General features: G+C 48.3%; 3 protein-coding genes and 1 non-coding gene across 13 annotated transcripts in view; 1 reads left to right on the top strand and 3 right to left on the bottom strand.

Moving 5' to 3' along the window:
• The window catches only part of ost4 (oligosaccharyltransferase complex subunit 4 (non-catalytic)), a 95,985-nt gene that overhangs the window by 585 nt on the left and 70,527 nt on the right, over positions 1-24,873 (top strand). The gene's annotated exons all lie outside the window — the stretch shown is intronic.
• On the bottom strand, positions 31-12,944 carry agbl5 (AGBL carboxypeptidase 5). Of its 9 annotated transcripts, XM_062467881.1 has the most exons (18): positions 12,431-12,944; positions 11,900-12,060; positions 11,329-11,575; positions 10,918-11,089; positions 10,515-10,681; positions 10,201-10,378; positions 9,937-10,115; positions 9,269-9,806; positions 8,758-8,927; positions 8,449-8,584; positions 8,034-8,245; positions 7,668-7,876; positions 5,486-5,662; positions 1,821-1,999; positions 1,653-1,705; positions 1,329-1,534; positions 1,035-1,153; positions 31-625 (listed from the first exon to the last, which is right to left on the bottom strand). In XM_062467881.1, exons 3-18 carry the CDS (start codon positions 11,541-11,543, stop codon positions 542-544), a joined length of 2,994 nt encoding a protein of 997 aa, XP_062323865.1. In that variant the 5' UTR covers positions 11,544-11,575; positions 11,900-12,060; positions 12,431-12,944; the 3' UTR covers positions 31-541. The 9 variants fall into 9 exon arrangements, 4 of the variants coding, with proteins under 4 accessions (XP_062323865.1, XP_062323864.1, XP_062323867.1 ...); XM_062467880.1 differs by lacking the exon at positions 12,431-12,944 and having other exon boundaries at positions 11,900-12,420; XM_062467883.1 differs by lacking the exon at positions 12,431-12,944 and having other exon boundaries at positions 1,848-1,999; positions 11,900-12,420.
• trnay-gua (transfer RNA tyrosine (anticodon GUA)) lies at positions 13,061-13,145 on the bottom strand. Its single transcript is given in 2 exon segments — positions 13,061-13,096; positions 13,109-13,145. It is a non-coding gene; the product is annotated as a tRNA-Tyr (tRNA).
• tmem214 (transmembrane protein 214) lies at positions 13,284-24,118 on the bottom strand. Its single transcript, XM_062467901.1, has 18 exons — positions 23,840-24,118; positions 21,679-21,863; positions 20,899-21,049; positions 20,658-20,792; positions 20,430-20,512; positions 18,877-18,982; positions 17,715-17,796; positions 17,473-17,574; positions 16,459-16,600; positions 16,263-16,354; positions 16,114-16,162; positions 15,891-15,998; positions 15,639-15,756; positions 15,432-15,528; positions 15,108-15,276; positions 14,827-14,978; positions 14,583-14,713; positions 13,284-14,546 (listed from the first exon to the last, which is right to left on the bottom strand). Exons 1-17 carry the CDS (start codon positions 23,985-23,987, stop codon positions 14,587-14,589), a joined length of 2,046 nt encoding a protein of 681 aa, XP_062323885.1. The 5' UTR covers positions 23,988-24,118; the 3' UTR covers positions 13,284-14,546; positions 14,583-14,586.

Genomic DNA, 24,873 nt, shown 5'->3' with positions numbered 1-24,873 from the left:
AAGAAACAAATACAATTTATTATCATGATAACAATAGACTACTTATTTTATTTATCTGGTCATACAGCAAGACACACACAATCTGGTGTCCATCTGTTTCACAAAACCATCCAGGAATATACTGTTACATCGATATTTGCATCCCAAAACTGCACACCACTATAGCATTAAACATAGATATAGTTCACCAGCTATGTGCAGGAAACTTTCTCATTTATAAATATTGTGAGTTGTGCCGTAAATGAACAGTTTATTCCAGTTTTTTCCTAACGTCCATCATGAACGCGTCGCTCATGCAAAGGGTTAAGAGGAAGCAAAATACTTTCAACATGACCATTTAAAATCACAGTAAAGAGCTGTAAGGAAAATAGTTCAGTTTCAAAAAGTGCATCGGTGCTACAGTCCTCTTCATGTGTACTATGTATGTATGTGAAGCCATCAATCTCTTAGCAGCCAAGCAGCCGTCAGCTGTGAGGCGGTAGGTAGGTGCATGGTAGGAAGGTGCAGGTTGTAGCCCATGAGGAAAGAACATGTGCTGTACTCAGACCTCTCCACAGAGGGGCGCTGTCCCACACACATTCACAGACTCGAGCAGAGAATCTCCTGGGTCCGACTCTTGCGGGACCTGGTGAGAAAAAAAAACAGCTCTGTCGCTAATGGGGTGGCTCTGAAGTATCCGAAATGATATAAACAACAACCTTGTAGTTCAGGGGTGTTCAATCCTGGTCCTCAGGGGGATTTTCAATCCTGGTGTTCAGGGATGTTCAATCCTGGTGTTCAGGGATGTTCAGTCATGTTTTAATGCTCCAAAACAACTGATTCAAATGAATGAGTTGTTATTATGCTCTGTGGAAGCCTGATGACAACCATTCATTTGAATCAGGTGTGTTGGAGCAGGGAAACATCTAAAACATACAGAACGGTGGGCCTGAACACCAGGATTGAACATTCCCGAACACCAGGATTGAACATTCCCGAACATCCCTGTTGTAGATGGAAACTGTTTCAGCAGTAGTACATGTATGCCAAGTTACCTGTGGTGGTTTTGCGGTCTCTATGGTGGAATCTTCCTTGTAGAAGTGGCTTCTATCAGAGTTCCTCTTCAAAGCCCTGGAGGCCAGGCACATAACTGAATCCTCCTTTCCTGATACACCTACAGCAGAGAACAAGAAAGACACTGATGTGTGTTTGTAGGCCACTTGTATGTAAAGGTTCCAAACATATTTAGGTGGTTATTAGACCATGTCAGTTTTATGGGCATGTGACTTTGTGACTCATTGCAATTTACAATTTCTTGTATCAACTGCTTGTGTGTACGTGTGGTGTACCTGACAGGTGTCGGCAAAGGCCTGGTTGCAGGAGCTTCCAAACCCTCAGTGTGGTCGACTCCTCCCTGTTGGCCGAGGGGGCTAGGCTGGGGCCAGAAGGGGAGAGGAGCGGAGGCTGAGGTGGAGGTTGAGGGGGAGGCTGAGGGGCTGTGGCCGGGTCCATCTTCCTAATGGGAATGCGGCTGGTCCGGGGCTGCAGCTCACATCTGGACGGTTGCATAGGAACAGGACGGTACGGGTCAGTTTGACCTCAGCACCTCTGTTACAGGTGTAAAACTGCCCCCCCACCCCCACCCCCCAGGCAGTCCTGGCAGACACACTTACTTGCTGAACTCTACGGAGGAGAGAATGTGAAGGGGTCCTCCTGTCCCACTGGGCTGAGAGACGGCACAGAGGAACACAGGGAACAGAGACTGCAGTTTGAACCACAGACTGGAGCATGTAACACACCTGAGAGAGAGGAGTGTGTGTGTGTGTGTGCTAGGAGCTCACCTGTGTGTGTGTGTGCCAGGAGCTGACCTGTGTGAAGGTCTTTGTGGGGTTCTGTATGTGTGAGAAGGTCCGCCCCCCCGATCCTCCTCGTCCGCCACGCATGGGGAAGTCCCGCCTCTTGACTACAGACAGGAAGTCCCGCCTCTGGACTACAGACAGGAAGTCAGGACAGCTCACGCCTGGCGACAGGAGGGGGCAGGACGACAGGGAACAGAGAAGCAGAAGAGAAGACAAGTGGGCAGCAGTCAGCTGAGAGGACTGGCCATCCCTCCTGTCTGTCCAATGCTACATGTCTGTCCAATGCTACATGTCTGTCCAATGCTACATGTCTGTCCAACGCTACATGTCTGTGTCCAACGCTACATGTCTGTCCAACGCTACATGTCTGTCCAATGCTACATGTCTGTCCAACGCTACATGTCTGTGTCCAACGCTACATGTCTGTCCAATGCTACATGTCTGTCCAACGCTACATGTCTGTCCAATGCTACATGTCTGTCCAACGCTACATGTCTGTCCAATGCTACATGTCTGTCCAACGCTACAATATAACAATTACAATGTATCACTACATTAGGGTTAGTTCATGGGGTTGCTTCATGAGTATGTCATTGTTGGATGTTTTCATTAAGGTGAATCTTGTTGTATACGTTACTGACTCCTCTTTAAAAATAACCAAGTATCAGTCATGCATCAGCTACCTTGCTGACGGTCCTGTTGCCAAGTAGTGTGACTACTAATAAGATCTAATAAAAAGTGCGACTGTAATAACATCATCATGCATCAGAGTGGCGCATGTGCATGGTGGTCATAGCTACATTACTGAGTAGGGTTGATCACAGCCAGTGTGTATGGTCTATCCAATACAAGATGAATTGAGGTCTGTGGGTATATTTGATTAGAGGACACACACACACACACACAGGAGAGAGTAGAGGTCCCACACACAGACTGTAGTTTCTCCACAGAGGGATAGTTTATTCCAGAAGATGAGCCCAGTAAGGGGGTAATAGACAGCACAGTTAAGAGTGTTACTGAGACACAGTTACACAATGACAGTCTGGAACAGGAAGATAGGTTAGCGCCACACAGAGAAGGAAAACTCATCTTACAGGAAACCATTACCGAAGACGACAGGCGAGTAGGATGAAGTAGTATTGTCACGCATGAAGACAAGTAGGTAAGCGTGTGGATGGGAAACAACAAATAGCACAACATGATAAAAGCGTAGACGTGTGAGTTCACAGTGTTACTGGACGCACAACTCAGGCTTCCTGCTAGTCTAGACTGAACTCAGGCTTCCTGCTAGTCTAGACTGAACTCAGGCTTCCTGCTAGTCTAGACTGAACTCAGGCTTCCTGCTAGTCTAGACTGAACTCAGGCTTCCTGCTAGTCTAGACTGAACTCAGGCTTCCTGCTAGTCTAGACTGAACTCAGGCTTCCTGCTTGTCTAGACTGAACTCAGGCATCCTGCTAGTCTAGACTGAACTCAGGCTTCCTGCTCGTCTAGACTGAACTCAGGCTTCCTGCTCGTCTAGACTGAACTCAGGCATCCTGCTCGTCTAGACTGAACTCAGGCTTCCTGCTAGTCCAGACTGAACTCAGGCTTCCTGCTAGTCTAGACTGGCTTCTTTCCTTTCCCTGTGTGGATGGAACACGTCTGTGACCTCGAGGGTCAAGGGTTAACGTCCCCTTAGATGACGATATCGAGGGGAAGGACACAAGGGGAGGAAACCAGGGAGGAAAAGCCAGCTGAAACTGTGTAGGAAAGTTCCGCTCTCCTCTAGCAGAGATAAGGCAGGCGAAGCACCAGGTGGGGAATGGAGGGCGGAGCAAGGCACACCACCGCTAACAACACAACACTGAACTCATACGCAGAACCCTGCCTGGGCCGAGAACAAACTGGCCCACCTGTCGTCACCTAGAACACAGGCCCCAACCACGCTTAGTCCAGCCCATTAACGGTGGTATGAAAGAGTAGGATTGAGCTGGATTAAATATCATACAATACAATCCCCAAGTAATATAACCCCTTGTTACACACACATATAATCCCACATCATATTACGTGACTCTACATGATCATCTACAGATACTGTAGTCCCAGCTAACCACAAAACACATGACCTATAACCTATGTATGCCTTCAGCCCTTCTTTTGTCACTTTTAGGTACCGACTAACCACACGTCACATTCCAACTGTAACTATACAGGCCACGCAGACCAAGTAGCACACAGCGACACAAACAGCCACGCCAACTAATGATCCACGTCACAAGAAAAGAGGTCTAGATCAGTGATGTTGTTTAGCATGACGACATTGAAAACAACGTAAGTAACCCTTGAGCCATCACTGCTCTCAGATTTATCTGATATTAAAATTTGCTGATAACTTTGCCGTTTGTTCGAAATTCAAATGTAACTTCATGAATTTCGTTTTTTTAAATGTGTCTGCTTAGAATGTAGTGTCTGAATATCGAACAGCGTGGCTTCCATTCCAGGCTTCTGATATGCAATTAGAAGCAGGTCTGTGTTCAGGTAATGTCACGTTCTGGGCTGTGGAAGGAACATGCCACAATCCACTTAGGGACCAAGCCCAGAAATCATAAACATGATTCCAACAGCGTTCTAACACTGGATATCATATTTGTCAATTGTGGTCTGTGACTAATTGTTACCCTGACAGTTACACTGTGATAGTTTGAGGCTAGTGTGTTGACAGTTACACTGTGACAGTGTGAGACTAGTGTGTTGACAGTTACACCATGACAGTGTGGTCTCAGGAGCATAAGGTCTCTGCTCAGTAGTTGAAAGAGAGTGTTTTAATCTCAAGAGGAGCTAACAAAGACCATCGGCAAATGGGAGGGAAATTCAGAGAATGTGCTCACATGATTATTAAATAGCGTAAAAAAGAGAAATAATAAAATCTGCTAAATACAATTAAATGTGCATAAAAAAAACTGTAAATCGCTGCCACAACACTCACACAGCATTGCCATTGGAATTGAAAGTGCGTCATGGCAAAATAAAATGTTAAAAGGTCATCATTAACATCTTCACACTGTCCCTGCAATATTGTCTTTGTTCATATTGTTCATGATTTGGCCACTCAGATGAAAAAACTTTTTTCATGAATACTGTGATGCGTAAACATATTACAATAGGATCCTAAAACAAGAAGCATCTAATATGAGTGTAACTGAGAACCTTGCTATGTGACTATCTAAGGCTGTACACTGTGGAAGCTCTGCTTCAGTAGCTTTATTACTAAAATACAAACACATTTCTAGGTTTGTGTGTTGGGAAAATAAATCAGTAAGGTGCAGATGTCGTATGAGGCAAAAATCAGAGGAACGTCAAAAGAGAAGTTTGAGACTGGCACCAAACAAACTCATCTCCCAGAACCAACCAACCAATCACACACACACCTACCCTCCCCCCCCCACCCCCTCCCCACACAAACTTTCACACACACACACACACACACTCATTCAGTCTTGCGTGGACCCGGTCTGGGAGGTGCTGGCGTCGGTGATGAAGGCGAGTGGAGGTGCTAGGCCCTGCTGGAGCAGGGGGCTCAGTTTGGAGAGCAGCCCAGGCCGGGGCAGGGCCTGCAGGGAGGGGAGCAGGGCCGACAGGCTGGGAGGCTGGAGGGAGTACAGACCTGCCATAGTGACGGAGGCCGGCAGAGGGCAGGAGCCCACCGCACACACCGAGGAGGAGGACGAGGAGGACGAGGAGGAGGCGGGGGAGAGGGGGGGGCGGGAGGGGGCGTGGCTGTTGCTAGGAGACCGCAGGACGGAGCGGAGGTGGGGGCGTCTCTTCTCCTGTGCCTTAGTGTCTGAAGAGGGAGACACACACACACCGGCTCAGTCACATGCAGGGCACACACACACGCTCTCGGTCACGTGCACAAAAACAGACACGCAAGGTACACACACACACACAGTTACAGGACCACACACAGCTCAGCCCCATGCGGGAACTAGAGACTGGTCAGAACACAAGCTGCCCTGCCTCAGTTACACGGGCCTCAGGTCTGCCTTGTTCTACAGCTTCTAGCTGTCGGGGTAGAATGGGTGATCGGTTGGTTCGGGTCAACCTCTCACCATGTCGACTCATGCACGCACACACAGACCTGCCATCTCAGAGGTCACGGGGTCATGCTGGTGTCAGAGGTCAAAGCCATGCAGGTTAGTGGATTTCAGCTCAGCCAACCGCAGATTAGGTTAATATCTAGGTTCCGAATCTCATCCAGCACACAATCTGAAGCAGTGAGGCAGCCATGCAGGTAGGAGGCAGTGAGGCAGCCAGGCAGGTAGGAGGCAGTGAGGCAGCAAGGCAGGTAGGAGGCAGTGAGACCATTAGGAAGGTAGGAGGCAATGAGGCAGCCAGGCAGGTAGGAGGCAGTGAGACCATTAGGCAGGTAGGAGGCAATGAGGCAGCCAGGCAGGTAGGAGGCAGTCAGACAGTCAGGCAGGTAGGAGGCAGTGAGGCAGGTAGGAGGCAGTGTCTCCAGCTGGGGGACAGACCCTGCCTCGCTCCAGCTGGGCTCTGTCCTCCTCTCTACCTGCCCCACAGTCTCTCCTCCTCTCTACCTGCCCCACAGTCTCTCCTCTCTACCTGCCCCACAGTCTGTCCTCCTCTCTACCTGCCCCACAGTCTCTCCTCTCTACCTGCCCCACAGTCTGTCCTCCTCTCTACCTGCCCCACAGTCATTCCTCCTCTCTACCTGCCCCACAGTCTCTCCTCTCTACCTGCCCCACAGTCTGTCCTCCTCTCTACCTGCCCCACAGTCTGTCCTCCTCTCTACCTGCCCCACAGTCTCTCCTCCTCTCTACCTGCCCCACAGTCTCTCCTCCTCTCTACCTGCCCCACAGTCTGTCCTCCTCTCTACCTGCCCCACAGTCTCTCCTCTCTACCTGCCCCACAGTCTGTCCTCCTCTCTACCTGCCCCACAGTCTGTCCTCCTCTCTACCTGCCCCACAGTCTCTCCTCTCTACCTGCCCCACAGTCTGTCCTCCTCTCTACCTGCCCCACAGTCTCTCCTCCTCTCTACCTGCCCCACAGTCTCTCCTCCTCTCTACCTGCCCCACAGTCTCTCCTCCTCTCTACCTGCCCCACAGTCTCTCCTCTCTACCTGCCCCACAGTCTGTCCTCCTCTCTACCTGCCCCACAGTCTGTCCTCCTCTCTACCTGCCCCACAGTCTCTCCTCCTCTCTACCTGCCCCACAGTCTGTCCTCCTCTCTACCTGCCCCACAGTCTCTCCTCCTCTCTACCTGCCCCACAGTCTCTCCTCCTCTCTACCTGCCCCACAGTCTCTCCTCCTCTCTACCTGCCCCACAGTCATTCCTCCTCTCTACCTGCCCCACAGTCTCTCCTCCTCTCTACCTGCCCCACAGTCTGTCCTCCTCTCTACCTGCCCCACAGTCTCTCCTCCTCTCTACCTGCCCCACAGTCGGGGGGTCAGATGTCTGAGCGGTTAGGGAATCAGGCTACCAAACAGAAGGTGGTTCGATTCCCGGCCGTGCAACATGACGTTGTGTCCCTGGGCAAGGCACTTCACCCTACTTGCCTCGGGGGTACTCCTACTGTACTTACTGTAAGTCGCTCTGGATAAGAGCGTCTGCTAAATGCATCCACTACTACTGAAACCAACGGTAGACCACAAGGCAAACACAAACTGACGGCAGGCTTCTAAACACAAAGTACAACAGCAGCCGTATAACAGGCAACGCAGAGAGAGAGACAGACACAGCGAGTGGCGACGGAGAGAGAGAGTGATATAAAAGGGATAAAAGGAAGACCAGGGCTGAAGAGAGAGGCCAGGTGGCAGTGCTCCTACCTCTGACCGGGCCGAGGGTCTTGGTGGCTCCGCGGGCCGCGTGCGTGTTGGTGCGCGCTAGCGTGCGTGACGGCGGCGGCGGGCAGCCGAAGGTGAAGCTGGGGGAGACGTGGATCCTGGGGGAGGGAGTCTGGCTGCTGCTGCTGCTGCTGTGGCTGCTGGAGACCACACCGCTCAGAGCGTTCTCCGACACCGAGCTGGACAGGTAGCTGGCAACACACACACACACACTAACACACACGCTAACACACACGCTAACACACACGCTAACACACCGACGACAAGGTGGGTGCTCGGCAATATCAATCCAAACGTGACAGTGAGGAGCGTGAGGCTTGACGTGTGTGTGTGTGTGTGTCCACTTACGTGCTGCAGCTCTTGGGAGGTGAAGCCTTGCTTCCGTTGCGGTACACGCGGGGCTGAGCGTGTGTGTGTGTGTTCGGGCCCTTGCTGTTGCGTACGTGTTTGAGGATCCAGGCGCGGAGAGTGCTCAGGCAGCTGTGCTCTGATAGGACGAGGCGTGGCCACGGGTTACACTCCGCCATGTCCAGGGCTGATATGGCCACCGCACGGCCCACCTGACACACGGAACAAATACAGAGTTTAGCAGATGTTTATCCCAAGGGTTAGACAACAATCGAAGGACAGAACTGCATAGTTCTAACAGGGTTGGATAATGTCAAGGAACAGTCAGTATTTTACCGGGCACGGTGCAAGAGTAACATCTCAACTACACACAGTCTTTCTTATCTCCAAGGTAGGTGTGTGTGTGTACACGTACCTGTTCGTAGATGTCTGGTGTGTATTTGGGCGGGAAGGCGGGAGGGGGAGGGGGCGTGGCTCGGCCGTTGTCGTGACAGGCAGGAGGGATGGTGTTGACCCCTCTGCCTGTGTTGTAGTTACACTCCAGGGTGTAACTGCAGAGGCAAGGCATGTTGTTTAATGTGTTGAGCTCCACCAGCGTGCGTGCGTGTACCTGTGCAGCAGTCCTATGGCCTTGTGTATGTGTGTGTGTGTGTACCTGTGCAGCAGTCCTATGGCCTTGTGTATGTGTGTATGTGTATGTGTATGTGTGTGTGTGTGTGTGTACCTGTGCAGCAGTCCTATGGCCTTGTGTATGGCCACGCGCCCGCTGCCCTCTTTAGACTGGCCGTCTCTCTTGTCTCGAGCGTACATGTTCTTCTCGGAGAAGTTGCAGCCCAGGAAGTCGAAGTGGGCCGAGTTCACGGCGATCAGCTTGGGATAGAGCATGTTCTCCACCTGCAGAGAGGAGCAGCCACACAGAGAGGAGCAGCAGCCACACAGAGAGGAGGAGCAGCCACACAGAGAGGAGCAGCCACACAGAGAGGAGCAGTCACACAGAGAGGAGCAGCAGCCACACAGAGAGGAGCAGCAGCCACACAGAGAGGAGCAGCAGCCACACAGAGAGGAGCAGCCACACAGAGAGGAGCAGCCACACAGAGAGGAGCAGCCACACAGAGAGGAGGAGCAGCCACACAGCCAGGCTCACAGGGTTAGCATGTTGTCCACCACCAGCAGACAGGGACAGACTACAGCAATGTTCACGTCCCGACAGAACGAGTCGCCGTGCGGAGGCTCACCTGCTGGCTCTCGTCTGATAGGCTGTTCCCGTACATGAAGCAGCCCCGTTTGGAGGCGTGGCCATGGAGGTCCACATAGTAGGCCACGCCCCCCTCGTGAGCAGGGATTGGCTCCTCGTCTGTGAGTGTCAGCTCCAGAGGGATAAGAGGCGTGGTCTCTGAGGAACTTGGTGCTTGGTTCTTATTACAGTTGATCTCCTCTCCCTTCCCCGTTTCCGTGGTGACCCAGCCATTCTCCTCCGTCACCATGGGGACCTCTGGGAGGATGGGGTTTGAGTCTTTCCCGGAGTTGCGTTGGTTTAGGCTGAGCTCAAGGGCGGTGAGGGGAGGGGCTTGGTGTTGATTGGTGGTCTTGGTAGTGAGGGGAGGGGCATTGGTGTGTGTGTTGGGGTATGTGTTGGGGTGTGTGTTGGGCTTTTGCAGGCGGTTGTGTGTGTGGTGGTACAACAGCAGCGCTTTGGCCCCGTAGATGGAGGGGTGCAGCTGAGGGCTGGGGTTGAGATACTGCCTGTTCAGGTTCACCCCCCTGGAATCAGTCCTGCAGACCACACACAGACCCACCAGTACAGACACCATCATTACTCCAGTCTACATCTGTACATCTCATGGATAATTCCTAACACGTTTCAAGTGGGAGTAAAGAAGTGTGTGTGTGTGTGTGTGTGTACCTGTAGTGGCCGCGGACCACCCCGTCAGGGTTGAGCATAGGAATGAGCTTGAAGACAAATATGTTTCGGAGAGCATGAGCACGCGGGTCGTCTCTCCTCAGGATGAAGTTGAGGAAACCGTTGAACACGAAGGACGAGGGTGTCTCGCCAGGGTGCACACGACTGCTCAGGAAGAACACCTTCACGCACGCACGCACACATCAATATCACCCCTCGTGCCACAACCACCACACAGAAAAGAGACTTTCTGTAAGAGAGGGTTACCCGTTTGCCTGGGAAGCGGTGTGGTCGGGGTGTGGAGGTGTCAGGGAACAGGTTGGGCAGGCGAGGCTCCCTCTCCTCATGCATCCCGTGACAGTTGGTGACAGTCAGGAGGTCGACCCTGTTGCCATCCAGAGTGTGACACAGCACCTCCCTGTGGTAGTACACACTGTCCTTCGCACTGGCAGACACAGAGGGATTCATTACATTACACTTACTCATTCCACAGGCGCTTTCATCCAAAGTGATTCAAGGACAGTTGAATGTGTGCGTGTTTGTGTGTGTGCGTGTGTGTATATATATGTGTGTGTGTGTACCTGCTGGGGTTCAGTGCTGCAGTGCTGGGGTATTTCTCATCCAGCTGTTGTAGTAACTCCTGGCTCTCCATATAGGAGAAAGGGTAGCAGAAGCAGAAATAGGTGGTTGCTCCTCGCACCTCCAACAGCCGGTGGGTAAACGACAGGATGAACTGATTATCCACCAACTGAGAGAAGAAAGAAACAGTAGAGAGAGACAGAAGGAGAGAGAGAGAGAGAGAGAGAGAGAGAGAGAGAGAGAGAGACAGAGAGACGGAGAGACGGAGACAGAGAGAGTTGAGAAAAAGCAACAGCCTTCATGTCTTACACCGTTCATAAAGAAGCCTTTCTATGTGTTCATAAATATGATGCCCCTGTGTGTGTGTGTGTGTGTGTGTGTGTGTGTGTGTGTGTGTGTGTGTACCTCAGAGCTGGGTCTGTCTCGGACCCTCTCCCAGCGGTTCTTGCTAGGCTGCGTGCGTACGAGAGGGGCCATGCCCTGGCTGTACAGCTTGCTCTGCTTGTTCATGTTCATCACGTTAATCTTCAGCAGCTTCCCAGGGATGCCACCACGAACACTGAAGTAGAACCATGACCTGCAACACACACACACACGGTACAATATCTACAATATCTTCATCCCCCCATTGGAGGAAATCCATTGAAAGTGCTTCCGATTCTTCTCGAGCAGGGGTCTGTGGCAGGAGAACCGTGGACAGCTACCTGCCTGTAGGTTTTCGCTAATCTAGCAAATATCAACAGGCAGGCAGCTCTCCAGCAACAGAGCAACCAGAGACCCATGTTCTAGAGACTTCTGCCAGCGTTGCCAGGTTACCTGTTCCCATTCTCGTATTCCGTCCCAGCACAGTCTGGGCTGGTCCACACGTTGAACTCGTAGTCGGGGGCGGAGTTAAGGGCTGAGGAGGCGTTCCCTGTGGATGCAAGGTCTGCAGAGGGGGAGGAGCTAGCTCTCTCCACTTTCTCCACTCGTGCCAAGTTCCCTGAGTCGAAACGGGAGCTGAACACCACATTGCCAAACCGTGCCTCCATGATGCTAACCTCTCTCTCCCCTTAGGAGCCGCCTGTTACAAAAACACACAATTTTATTAACACATAACAATGTGTTTCTGAGGCATGTTGATATATATATATTATAGTAGTGTTTTGTACTTTCTACGGTTAAGAGGCTCGGGAACACGCCCCCACACCAGAGTGCAACAAGACACGCCCCCACATCCAAAACACACAGCTCAAGAAGACGCAACAAACAATTGATGTTGTGTAGGTGAAGCTCATATTTCTGCCCTAAACTTACTAGTGAACATTCAGTTGAAGCCGTACACCAGTTAGAATACAGTCAATGACATTGCTCTCACTTACGAGAGGGCCTTATCTTTTATTGTTACCTGGAGATTCGTCTTTTCTGTCAGGAATGTGGGACATCCAGTCTCGCTCGATGGCCAAGGGCTACTCGGGTTGGTAACTACCAACAACCATGTCACCTCTTCTTGACTCGTATTAGATGATAACGTAGCAACGCACCTCAAATGTGCTCAATCTTTAGTTGCTGTCAAATAAACGTCATGCAAAAACAACACTGACTGACATTGTCACTCGCTAGCATGGAACAGAGCTGATATCCGGGCTGAAAACCGAATAGCTGAACTTGCCCGCTATTGTCTTGAATCTGTTTTTGATCATATGTATGCACTGAAGGCAATACGTTGTTAAATTGGAAGAAGTAGGCTAACACGCTACAGTAACATTAGCTCGTAATAGCTCGATCTACTGTAGCTAGCAGGAGGCTAAGTTATGCTAGCAAATGGACAACAGCAAAATTTAACACGAAGGACACGACAATCTAAGCTCTTGCCAAAAAAACAATTGCTAGAAATGTATAATTTGGTTTCAAGCGTGAATGAGTTTATTTGTCTTACTTATTCGTGAAATATAATCATTTTCGCGTTCGCGTCCTTTCAGATCACCAAGATGCTCTTTAAACCCAAACAAACCCACTACAACAGAGCGACAAATATCCGTGTGCTGATTGGCTCTCACAACAGAATGAAGTACGCACGCAGTAGCATGGCGTATGTAGACTGGTTTGGAGGAAAACGAAATGAGTGGTTGTTCTGGCCCACATCAAAGAAAACCAGTATTGCCCTTCCCTCTGAAAGTGCTTTTAAAGATGTTAGTAGAAAACATTGGAGGGTACGGGCAACGATACCGCTAACATCCGTATGTAAAATAAGCGCTCTATCGCTTAGGCTAATTCCCCGCTTTGTCCAGTTTAGATTTACTGTTGACAGTAATACAGTGTTGAATTAGATTTTTTTACTGTCAATTATGAATTATTATTATTATTATTGCCTGTTGGCCGCAATTTGTGTTATTTCATGTAAAAAAATATCTCAAAAACTCCATTCACTGAGGAATCTTAAACGTGATTAGTTCAAATAAAACGAAGCCTATACACATACAATTGTAAAAAAATAAAAAATTCTTACGCGTGTTTATCATTACAGGAAAATATAACTACATAAAAGCCAGTGTCAAAAAATTCCACCTCCTTCGAGCCGGATTTGAACCAGCGACCTAAGGATTTCAGTGTTACTCTACAGTCCTCCGCTCTACCAACTGAGCTATCGAAGGGGATACAACTAGCGCTGTAATGTAGCTAAATATTATTGTGTTCAGTAAAGTTGTTTATAGAGACGTTATTTTTTTAAGATAACTAGGATTCATTATATTACATGGCTACAAATGAATAAAGTGCATAACTAGCAAACGTTCATTGGTGCTGAAATCTTTATTATAAATCATTTACATATACAAAGTAAGAAATTAATCATTGTTTCAGGACACAACGGTCATAACGGCTCCTAATGAGCCAAGAAAGAGGAAAGGGACGCTAATTTTTCAAAGCATACAGGAGGTAGGTCGGAGAGCATTCATCACCCCACAACTCCCAACACGCGCACAATGCACACACGCACACAATAGGTCATCAGCTTTCAAGTATAAATACATGAAGGAGGCAGCAGTAGTTATCCACAGTGCTCAGCTTTCAAATCACAAGAGAAGGGTGAGGACAAGACAAGGGGTTGAATGGTAACAATTTTACACAAAGATAAGAAAAAGATAAGATACGAGACGGAAAGAACAAGTGAAATGAGATAAGAAAAGATTAAAAACTTCACGGGAGCATGAGAGATAAATTAGGTAACTTCCATCTCAATCTCCATCTCTGCGCCTGCACTATGTGACCTCATTCCCTCAACCTCAAGGGGTTTTCTACCAGTCCAACTGCTGGACTGGTAGAAAACTCTTCTGCTCTACACATGCTGCAGAGTGGATTTATACGTTTCAAATCTCATCTGAGGGAGCCAATCAGACCAGCAGATGTGACCCACCTTCACATCTCACACAGCCCAGATCCCTGACACAAAGGCTTTTCACTCGCTTACTGTTCAGCGGAAGCTTGGTGCGCAAACACACACCAAGACACATGCACGCCCACACACACACACATTGGACCAGTCTCCATGGTCACTGAGATGTAGCTTAAAAACCCTGCCCTTCAACACTCATGTGGGCAAAGTACGATCACAAAAAAGGATTGTGGGTTGGGTTTTGATTCTGTTCCCAGCTGGACCGTTTCACAAAGGGAACTGTTCATAAAGAAATGCATATAAACCACTTATAAATCAGAGTATATATTTATAAAGATCCGTCTTGCGTTTGTAAAATCAGATTGTACTGTGTTGTAGCGGAATCAACAGATAGAAACATGAGGGGCTTCTTTGCATCCAGAGTGAGAAAAGTTTAGGTAGAAAAACAACAGTTAGAAAATAACATGCAGATCAGTAGAAATAAACCAGGAGACAAAACAATTTTGAGAAGGGTCCATTGTAGAGTCTGCTTTCCTCCTTCCAGCACCTCTGGACATGGTTGATGGGGGGGCCGAGAGGGCCAACGCAAGCAAAGATAGTCTCAGTGTGTGTGTGTGGGTGCGAGTGGGAATAAGTGTAAGTTGTGTGTGTGTGTGTGTGTGTGTATGAGAGCTGAGCTGTGTGTGTGTCTGATGAGTGTCTCATGCCCGGGTCAGCAGCTGCTGAGCCCAGGTCTTCAGGGCTGACGTCGTGTCCTGGAGCAGGTGCCAGGTGGAGTTGGTGAAGGACAACGCGTGGTCCTGAAGACAGGTTACAGACACCTCTCCACTGCAACACACACACGCACACACACACACACACACACGTTTAGGTCGTCAGGTTCTATTACAGCGAGAAAACGTAAACACATGGAACAGTCTCAACATTTTTAGTTTACTGACTTGCAAGAATCCTGTAGGCTGGTCCAGGCTTGTTGTAGTAGGCTTGATGTGTATGCCAGGGCGGGCAGCAGGTAGTTCTGATGGAGAAACAGCAGGAGCTGCTTCAGGTACTCCAGCACCTGGAACACGCTGTCTGGGGTGTTGGCGCTGAGCTGGAGGAGCAAAACAAACACACCATCACTATGAAAAAATGCAACCACAAGAAAAATGCCTCTTCTCACCATCAACATGATTCATACTACATTTAGTTTTGTGTGTATGTATATGTGTGTGTCTTTTACCCATTCTATGAGCAGGGGTGTGTTTTCCCTGATCCAGGTGATGAGCTGGAGGGTGTTGTCACTGAGGAGGACCGCGGCAGCCTTCGTCTTGTCCCATCCCTGCTCCAGCACTGGTCCAAGAACACGCACACACTCAGAGTAATAGTAAGGGGTGTTGGTCTCCAGAGAGCTGCACAAAGAAACACACACACCGTATTCACTATCATCATCATCATCATCATAACCCTGCATCTTTAGGAAGATGCAAGAGCCAGTTTAAGCATGGTGGTGGTGGGTTTCAGGTTAGGGTTAAAGGTGAAGGGTCAGAGATGGAGGTCAACCCACCTGAGGCCTTGCTGGGTGTACAGGGTCACCTTGTTCCAGGCCTGCAGAGACACAGCCATCACCCCTGAACTGTGCATATACCTGGCCGTGGTGGAGTCTGAAAAACACAGCATCACCATGCCTTGGTACACACCGAGCACACGTCTGGAGAACACCTGGTGACTAGTGGAATGGATAGATTTGCTTGTGTGTGCGTGCGTGTCTGACCTGAGAATGTGCCATTTACTCTGACATCATGAGCAATAAAACCAGCAGCAAACACCAGCAGGACCAGCAGCAGCCTGGACCAGGGGAAGCCTCGGCCACGCATCTTCAGCTGAAGGCTCTTCAGGGTCAAACCAGGAAAGGGAGACAGAATTAGGTTGAGGAAAAAAGATCTAATTCCTAACAGGGGAATTTCTGACATGAAACAGACAAAGTGGGCAGATGTGTATGGAGAAATAAGTGTCTGGGCCTTACATGGCACATGGTATTGCACTCTGTAAGCTCCTGGGAGTCTGACACTTCTATCATCTCCTCGTTGGTCACTCTGAATGACTGGACGGTTTCTTCTAGATTCTTGCGCAACTGAAAAAAAACAAAGCACAAGGACTTGGTTATGATCGACCCTGGGGCCCGAATCCATGAGATGTCACAACGTCAATCAAATGGTACGGGTGGACCAGTACAGTAGGGACCCTACCTTCTGTGGCAGGGCATTCCATGACTTCAGTAAATGCTTCAACAGGAGGCTGGAAAGAAAGACAAGGCGAGGTTACGATTATAAAAGATGGATTTACAATAAGAATGTGTTGAAACAGGACTGGGGAGGGTGTGTGTCCTGACAGTTACCTGGACTGTGGGAGGTGTTTAGTGTACAGCTGCCGCCAGACACCCAGGCTCTGAACATCTACACACAAACACTCAGTCATGCTGCTCAGCAACTGCAAGGAGAGAGTGAAGAAGAAAGGGAGACAATGGATGCGAATCCATTCAGAAGAACGGCATCTCTCTGACCCCAACGTGTACTCCCGTGCATGTGCCTCACCTCTCTCTTCATGTCGTTGGGGCAGTGAGGCGTGGCTCTGGAGAGGAAGGAGGGCAGGTAGGTGTGTAGCGTGCTCTCAGGCTTGACTCCGAACGCCAGGACCTTCAGCCGAGGGTACAGACGCCTGAGCTGCTCCTGGAGGCTGCGGGCGACACACACCGACACTGTGAGGACGTGACTAACAAGTAGGGGTGGGAATCTTTTGGTACCTCACGATTCGATTAAAAATCGATTCACGATTCTTCATATAAAAGAAATATGACCATTTACATTTTTTATCGATTTTTTACATTTGTGAATCGCTACAAGACTGAATCGCGATTCAAATGTGAATCGATTTTTTCCCCCACCCCTACCAACAAGTAGCCTGGTCCTAACCAGACTCTCGTACATTGCATTTGTACAGAGAGTCTGGCCTCGCTCCATTGACAAGCGTTGACTTCCTTGTAGGTGGGTACTCTGTTGAAGTTTAAAACTATTGGATCTGCCCAGAGCCACTCTGATCTGCCATAACCAATCGCTAGCGTTCGCCTTAGCCAATTCCTTCACCACTACTGTAACAGAGCTAGCTGCCGTAGCTGGACAATCAAACTGTTCCCGAACCCTGTGGGGAGGAGGGCCACAACATCATGGCCACCAACAAAACTCAGCAAAACTTGTTCTTGCTCCGGCTTTAGCTGTTGGATATTCGGCAGCGTTGCCACAACGGACCGAATGGCTTTGCTCGCATCTTTCTCCGCCGCCATTAGGGAACAACAACACAAACTAGCGCATGACATCAACGTCATCGTTCTCAGCCACTCCCTCTGTTCGCTGATTCGCCGGTAGAAAATCAACCTTAAAATCTGACTTACGTACCTCATGGCCAGACCTATGTACAGAAGCAAAAATAAAATTGAGCGGAAGTACGTAGGAGGGCAGAGCCAGGCTAACCAACAAGGGCATCTGTGAGCAACTGTCCAGCCGCCAGGCCGCGTTGCTACGCGGGAGACTTTTTTTTTTTTTTTTACTCACCTTGGCGACAGGGCGTTCTTGGGCATGTAGGCAAAGTCCAGCAGAGGAAAGAACTCTTTGGGACCCATGATGCCGAAACCTTTTGTCAGGTTCGTATGAAGCCTGGGGAGAACACACACATTACACACGCACACGTTACACACACACACGTTACACACACACACGTTACACACACACACGCGCCTTCAGCGGAAAACATGCCGTGTTGTAACATTATATTCACAAGCTGAAGACACACTTACAGGAGGAGTCTCTCCAGGTAGGCTATGGCGTACGATGACAGGGCCTTCACCCCCAGCACGGGCAGCATGATTCCCAGCCACACTACGTCACACAAAGAAAACACTCGGGTCACGATAGAGGCAGGAGAATTTGACACTTTTAGAGTGATGACTGAACCACCATGACCTACCGCTGCACTCAACAAGGCAGCCCAAATAATGTAACAGACAACAAGCTGTCTGCCCCTCCCACTCCTTAATGCCGTCTTCACACCAAACATTTGTGTTTACCAGTTTTTACCAGTTTTTCTTCTGTTGTCAACCACGTGCGAAATGACGACTATAAACAAATAAGAAGTTGTGTCGTATAGCAGAGGAGGCCCACTGACAGCTACAATAATCCCTCCATTTCTTCTAAAAATTCTTCACAACAATGATAAACTTTCATGACAGTGTCACACTAATGTCTCAAGCAAAGACGCGAATAGCGCAAATTTGCGTGTTTGCATTGACTTTACATGTGATCTCGCCGCACCAAAAATTTGCTTCGCGTTCGGCGTGAACACAGTAAAAGGAAAACACAACATCAGTGAGGCATGCTATGCTAAGCTAGCCCATTGCAATATGGCTAGTAACTCAGTCATTGTTCATAGTCTAAAAACGATAATAATTTAGGGTATTTGTTTTAAGACATTTAAAAAGGATCAAAATCAAGGAAATCTCTCTGGGATTTCTACTTTTTGGTTGTGTTAAGGACATACCGAAACATGACACTGTCATATCGAACTGAACCGGGAATTTTGTGAAATGTCACACACTTAATATATACAAATACAGCATATACAGAGTGTGTGTGTGTCTTATTACACACACACACTCTGTATATATACAGAGTGTGTGTGTGTCTTATTACACACTCTGTATATATACAGAGTGTGTGTGTGTCTTATTACACACACACACTCTGTATATATACAGAGTGTGTGTGTGTCTTATTACACACACACACTCTGTATATATACAGAGTGTGTGTGTGTCTTATTACACACACGTCTTGCTCCAGAGGTCTCTTTGACCCAGAACTCTCGCCAGCAAACATGAACTGTGCCAGGTGTTGGGAAAGTGGAGCAGAGGAAGGCTGAACATGTGGATCTGAGGGGGGACGGGGCTCTGTGTGGGTCACCTCGCAGCCCATGACTGAGGTCATGGAATCCAGCCTGGCCCAGGGCCCACATGATGGTCAGACACTTCACTGGACGGTTCTGAACTGACCGCAGCAACTCCAGATACTGGTGAGAGAGAGAGAGAGAGAGAGAGGCGGGGAGACAGAAAATAGAAATATGAAGACAGATAAAAAGAGAAAAAAGGGGAAAAACCAAGAGATAAATACTGAGGCTATTGTAAGTTATAACTGTGGAACAATATGAAGGAGTTGTGAATGTGTATCCCTGAATGTTAACTCAGTCCACCAGAACGTAGAAGCGTCTATGTGTCTGGCACCATATGTGTGTTGTTCTAGTCATATCACCAACTGCATTTTTTCCCATTTTTATCTCACTTTCTCCCACACACAAATCAGTTTTCTGACCTTCATGCCTCAGAGAGACCTTGCAATGTCCCTAACTTGTCTGGTAATTTATTCCTTCGCTCTCCTTTCTTCTGAGCTGATCAATAACTAGCATTCCGAATCAACGCCATGCACGAGTGGCTGTGGATACACTGCTGCAGCATCCTTACCAGGCCGGTATTGCTTCCCATTCTAGGGAACTTTGTAATCATTGTGACAATCCAACAGATAAATCAGCTCAAAATGCCACGTCATCTTGCTCAACTTCAGGTTCAGTTGCAGAAAGGACAGCAGACTGAAGCAATAGTCACACCCCGCAGACTCAAGGTTATATTATCCCAGACGCTTGCACAAACCCCCCCCCCGACTATCCCCCCTCCCCTCTTCTCCTCTCCTGTCCCCACCCCTCCTGTCCCCACCCCTCCCCTCTACCCCCCTCCCCTCCACCCCCACACCCTAGACAGCAAAAGACCCAAGACAGCAACACCCACACCACGCAGCAACACCCACACCACGCAGCAAACACACACACCACGCAGCAAACACCCACACCACGCAGCAAACACACACACCACGCAGCAACACACACACCACGCAGCAAACACACACACCACGCAGCAACACCCACACCACGCAGCAAACACACACACCACACAGCAAACACACACACCACGCAGCAACACACACACCACGCAGCAAACACCCACACCACGCAGCAAACACACACACCACGCAGCAACACCCACACCACGCAGCAAACACACACACCACACAGCAAACACACACACCACGCAGCAACACACACACCACGCAGCAAACACCCACACCACGCAGCAAACACACACACCACGCAGCAAACACACACACCACGCAGCAAACACACACACCACGCAGCAAACACCCACACCACGCAGCAAACACACACACCACGCAGCAAACACCCACACCACGCAGCAAACACACACACCACGCAGCAAACACACACACCACGCAGCAAACACACACACCACGCAGCAACACCCACACCACGCAGCAAACACACACACCACGCAGCAAACACACACACCACGCAGCAACACCCACACCACGCAGCAAACACACACACCACGCAGCAAACACACACACCACGCAGCAAACACACACACCACGCAGCAAACACACACACTCACTTCGACAAGGTTTTGTGTAGCTATCCTTGGCTTGTCCTGTAGGATGGCCTGAATACAAACTCTGTAGCCGTGAAGAGACTCCCCTGGAAGCAGAAACACGGGGGTTGGAATATCTTGGAAACAACGCAAAACACTCAGGAAAAGTAACACTAATCGTGCCTGACATCCAGTCGAATACATTTTCCATGAGGTATTCTTTCTTGATGTGGTAAGATGATCTGTATGTACCTGTATGTTTGTCCAGCTCTCTGAGCATAGTATAAACACAATGGTCAAAGAAGTCTGGCAGGGTGTCCCTACATCGACCAATAAGGCCCTTAATCACATTTTTTAACTCTTTCCCAGCAAGGCAGTATGGGTAATCTGAAAGTAAAAGGGAGTAAAGGAAAGCACGTTAAAAACACATTTGTGTTTATTTCCACTGTTACAGTTCTGATTGTGACATGTAATGGGATTGAACGTTACTGACCGTGAGCATAGCTACTGAGTGTGGGCTCTGAGTCTGGAGCGGTCAGTTTGTGGTTGAGATAACCAGCCAGATCTTTAACCCACACGGAGGGATTCTCCGGGAACAGAGTCTGACTGCGCTCCAGCTGGTGCTTCAAGTCCCCAACATCAAACTAACATTTAGTAGAAGAGACAGACAGAGGAAGGGGAGAGGAATCAGAAACAGAAGAACACAATATCCGTTAATCCATACGAAATATCCAGGAATGCTCATAATTAACTGTGTAACTGTTAACCGACAATACGAATGTTTTACCGGTTAAATAGTGTTGTCCTTAAAGCAACAAAGTCGCTATAGTCACTTTTAACATTCCCTAGTGACAAAAAAAGTTGTGTCTAGCGACTAGCAACCAATCTAGCGACTTTCTGCTATTTTGGCCGTCTCCTTTTTCGTTGTTGAGCAGCAGCAACATAGCCTGTAATTGTACTTTAGGGTTGTTATAGCCTCCAATCATGTAGGCACAGCCAGCGCTCTCGGATTCAATGGTTTTCGTTTTGTTAATCTGTTTTTCTGTTGTTAATGATGCTATTTTAAAATCAAACCAGTATGAGGTTTTTTTTAATTCAATTTTTATGGGTCAGAAACACTCATCCATTCAACATTTTTAATCTTAATCTTTAAAGCGGTTAATGGTCGTTAACGAGCATTGGTAATCGGTCCCCCCAAAAAATCTCCAAAATGAGCATTCCTTCTCCGTGAGCCCACATTTAACGACTAGTCTTTGCGGTATGTATTACTCACGGCTTTGAAGGCATCTTCTACTGTTTTATGCTGAGTGGATGTGGGGGCCGGGGTTGACGCCTTGGGCTTGCTTGACGCAGGCTTCTTGTGTTGGGGCTCAGCCGGTGGCGGCACCTGTTCCTTGTTCTGCTTCTTGTTCATCTTCTCAAAACCGTCAAATACGTTTGTTGACATCTTCAGGGGAGCTGTAACAGAGTTGGGCCGGGGGTGAGAGCAGAAGGATGCAGATTTGTAGTCATGGGATTGACTGTAAAAGAAAATCCTGTAATAGCGCCTACTGCACGATTCTCCATTCGAATCTCTCTGTTTGAAATGTTAACCAAAGGATTTAACTCTTTAAGATAGCCCCTCCCTCTGTTCTTCTCTCCTCCCTCCTCTCTAGCATGTTGTCCCACCCACTGAAGTGATAACTGGTCCTCTCAGTTTGTCACACACCACCACACAGGCCTCTCCAAAGATCCAGGCTTCAACTGTGGAGTTAGAATGTGTTGCAGCTGAATACGGCATGGTGGGAATGCATCAATATGTTTATCAGTTACACCACAAGGCCTTCCACTCCTCACCTCCATCCTGCTCCTACCCACCGACCTGTCCCCTCACTGTCCACTAGATGAGGTGTTGACAGGGGTTACCAGTTGCTCACTGATCATTCTACCCTCTTGCCCAAAGAACTAGAGCTATATCAGATCTCACCACCTATATACACATGGTGTGAGTTCTGTTTAGAGAGAGTGTGCAAGGTAGGGATAAAGCTATGATGAATAGGACCAAAAAAAAAAATTGCAAGTAAACATCAAACAATACACACACACTCCTCTCGTATAGCTGCAACATGACATGACAGGTTTGTGATACCCAGGTCTGACCACTCTGCTTGAAAGAAACCTGAAGTGCTAAAGAGCTTAGGAGCATAACTTTATAAATCTGAATCAGGAAGACACTGGAGGTAATGGGTGGAATACAGATGAGTGGGGAATAGTGTGTGTGTGTTATGGGAGAGGAGGACAGTATGGGGTGTAATCTGAGAAGTGTTCACCAGAGACGGCCTCACTGCTGGGTGGGCTGGATTTTAACACCGACAGCAGAAGAATACCAAGCAGAACGCCTGACATAGAGATGCATCAGAGATGACTGCCAACACACACACGTCTGCTGTGGGCTTCAAGGAGAAAAGCATGACATGTTGAACAAAACTAAATCTGTGTTTGCAGTCTCATGATCTAAAAGACAGAAGTCTCTCAAGGCCACAGCTCGAGATTCTGCATTCATCTTAGACTTGCTCCTCTAGTGGTCTAGTCTATTTGCGTATTTGTCTGCATCGTTTTTCTCCCCTTGACCGATCTGAACTGGCACAGATAATGTGTTGGCACCCCTATTCTACAAGGGAGACTTTGGACTGTGATCACAAAGATAGTAATAATACACTGCATACTGCACAAACAACTCAGATAACACGAATTAAAGGGACCGTTAGTTTTGTTCACGTGGAGAAGGTACACACTTTATAACACATGACTGCAGTTCTACCAGCTGTCAGGTTATAAGTGTAGTATTGATGTGGCTGGAGTTGATTTGCTGGATATATGTCGCAACAACAGTCAACTTAAGTTTTGCACTTATCCTTAAGTTAATATCTTTTCATAATTTTTTTTATAGCTATCACGATGTAACTTCTAATGGGCATCTTGTAACACGACTCGATACCCCATGCTAGGATGACAATTAATTTGTTGACATATGCCAGGCAGCTGTAGACTTAATAGCTTAATTTTTCTTAACTAAATCCCACCGTCAATCTTACAACATGACAGGTGGAACGTGCTTTAGTAATTAGAAATAATTGTTGTCTTGAAGATAACTATCTAGCTAATATATTACCGAGCCATTAACGCTGTCAGTCAACGATCTAACTATTCCTGTAGTGTAGCTAGCAAGGCTAGAGCTAGCTAGGCAGCAGTCTCCGCTTTAACCTGCTGTGTGTGAACGACAGGCGAGGACGATGTACAGCTAGCAGCTAGAGCTAAGCAGCCAACCAGTCTAGCTAGCTATCCAGCTCCTGTAGCCGACGTGTCATTAAACCTAATACCAAAATCCCTCAACGCGACTGTAGTTTGCTAACGTTTAAGTCGCAGCTACAATGGCCGGTAAACTGTATACTTACGAAGCGTGTGGAGGTTCGATTCCGTCAACGCTTTCCTTCCCCCACCGGATTTCTTGTCAGCCACCGGGTTTTTTCCTCCTGAGCTGTTTGGTTTCTTCCCTTTCTTAACTACTTCCCACTTTCCAACCGAACCATTATTAGAAGCCATTTCAAGCGTCTTGCTTAAATGTTGGATATCTTGGTTAAGATTAATGTATCTGCTGGTTCCTGGTTGCTAGCCTCCACCCCGCCGTGCGTGCTAAATAATGGGCGTCCGGTTTGACAGTGAGAGGATTTCATACCCGTGCCACGTCTCCTTGTCGATATGACGTCAGACTGCCTCTTGAATGAACAGACCGTTAGTTTATTGAATTAGAAAACTGCATGAAACTTGCCTTGAATATAAACCAAACTTCTGATATGCACAAATCATTTCGATGAACACATCTCCATGGTAACAAAATAGGTAAATAACTTATCATGACTTACAGGAGTGAAATAAGGCAAATAAGGGCAGTTTCAGGATGGTTATGAATGTATGTATTCGAAATACTGCTCTGGTTAGGATTATAAATACTCATATACTGGGTTGTGTGATCTCAAGATTATAACAGAGATGCTGTCCCCGATATGCCAGATAGATCCAGCAAAGTGGTCCAATATTGATATTCTGCAAATGGATGCGTTCGTCCTTTATTCCCTCTCATTATTTCTCACCGCGTGACTGAACAAGATAGGGCAGATGGAGGTAACTCCTCTGCACGGCATCCACAGATCAGTCAAGTCAGATCACTGATGCCATCAAAGGCCGAGGATGGATTCAAGGCCGGATGAAATGAGTTGTTGGGATGTTGCGATTTGAGAAAGACACAAAGACAAGGAGAAAGAGAGGGAAAGATAGACAATTCATCTACATAAACGCTTACTCGTGTAGCGTTAAGCTCTGGAGCGTGTGGAACCCTAGCAGTGGAGGCTCGTCAGGGGAGGATTTTCCTCTATGGAAGCAAATCAGTGACATAATATTTTGAATTTTAAAAAGGCATTAATATTGAAAT

The sequence above is a fragment of the Osmerus eperlanus genome, chromosome 8, assembly GCF_963692335.1.
Source record: "Osmerus eperlanus chromosome 8, fOsmEpe2.1, whole genome shotgun sequence".
In the NCBI taxonomy this organism is placed as follows: Eukaryota; Metazoa; Chordata; class Actinopteri; order Osmeriformes; family Osmeridae; genus Osmerus; species Osmerus eperlanus.
Note: the sequence above shows the minus strand (reverse complement) of the source record. Positions and strands in the feature narration are given on the sequence as shown.

Coding starts and splice junctions, on each gene's coding strand:
- agbl5 (XM_062467881.1), bottom strand. CDS start 11,543: ATGGAGGCACGGTTTGGCAATGTGGTGTTCAGCTCCCGTTTCGACTCA. Junction 10,116..10,200: donor ACCGCTTCCCAGGCAAACGG/GTAACCCTCTCT, acceptor GCGTGCGTGAAG/GTGTTCTTCCTGAGCAGTCG. Junction 626..1,034: donor AGACCGCAAAACCACCACAG/GTAACTTGGCAT, acceptor TTTTCTCACCAG/GTCCCGCAAGAGTCGGACCC.
- tmem214 (XM_062467901.1), bottom strand. CDS start 23,987: ATGGCTTCTAATAATGGTTCGGTTGGAAAGTGGGAAGTAGTTAAGAAA. Junction 20,793..20,898: donor ACTCAGTAGCTATGCTCACG/GTCAGTAACGTT, acceptor TTTTACTTTCAG/ATTACCCATACTGCCTTGCT. Junction 18,983..20,429: donor CTACACAAAACCTTGTCGAA/GTGAGTGTGTGT, acceptor CTCTCTCACCAG/TATCTGGAGTTGCTGCGGTC.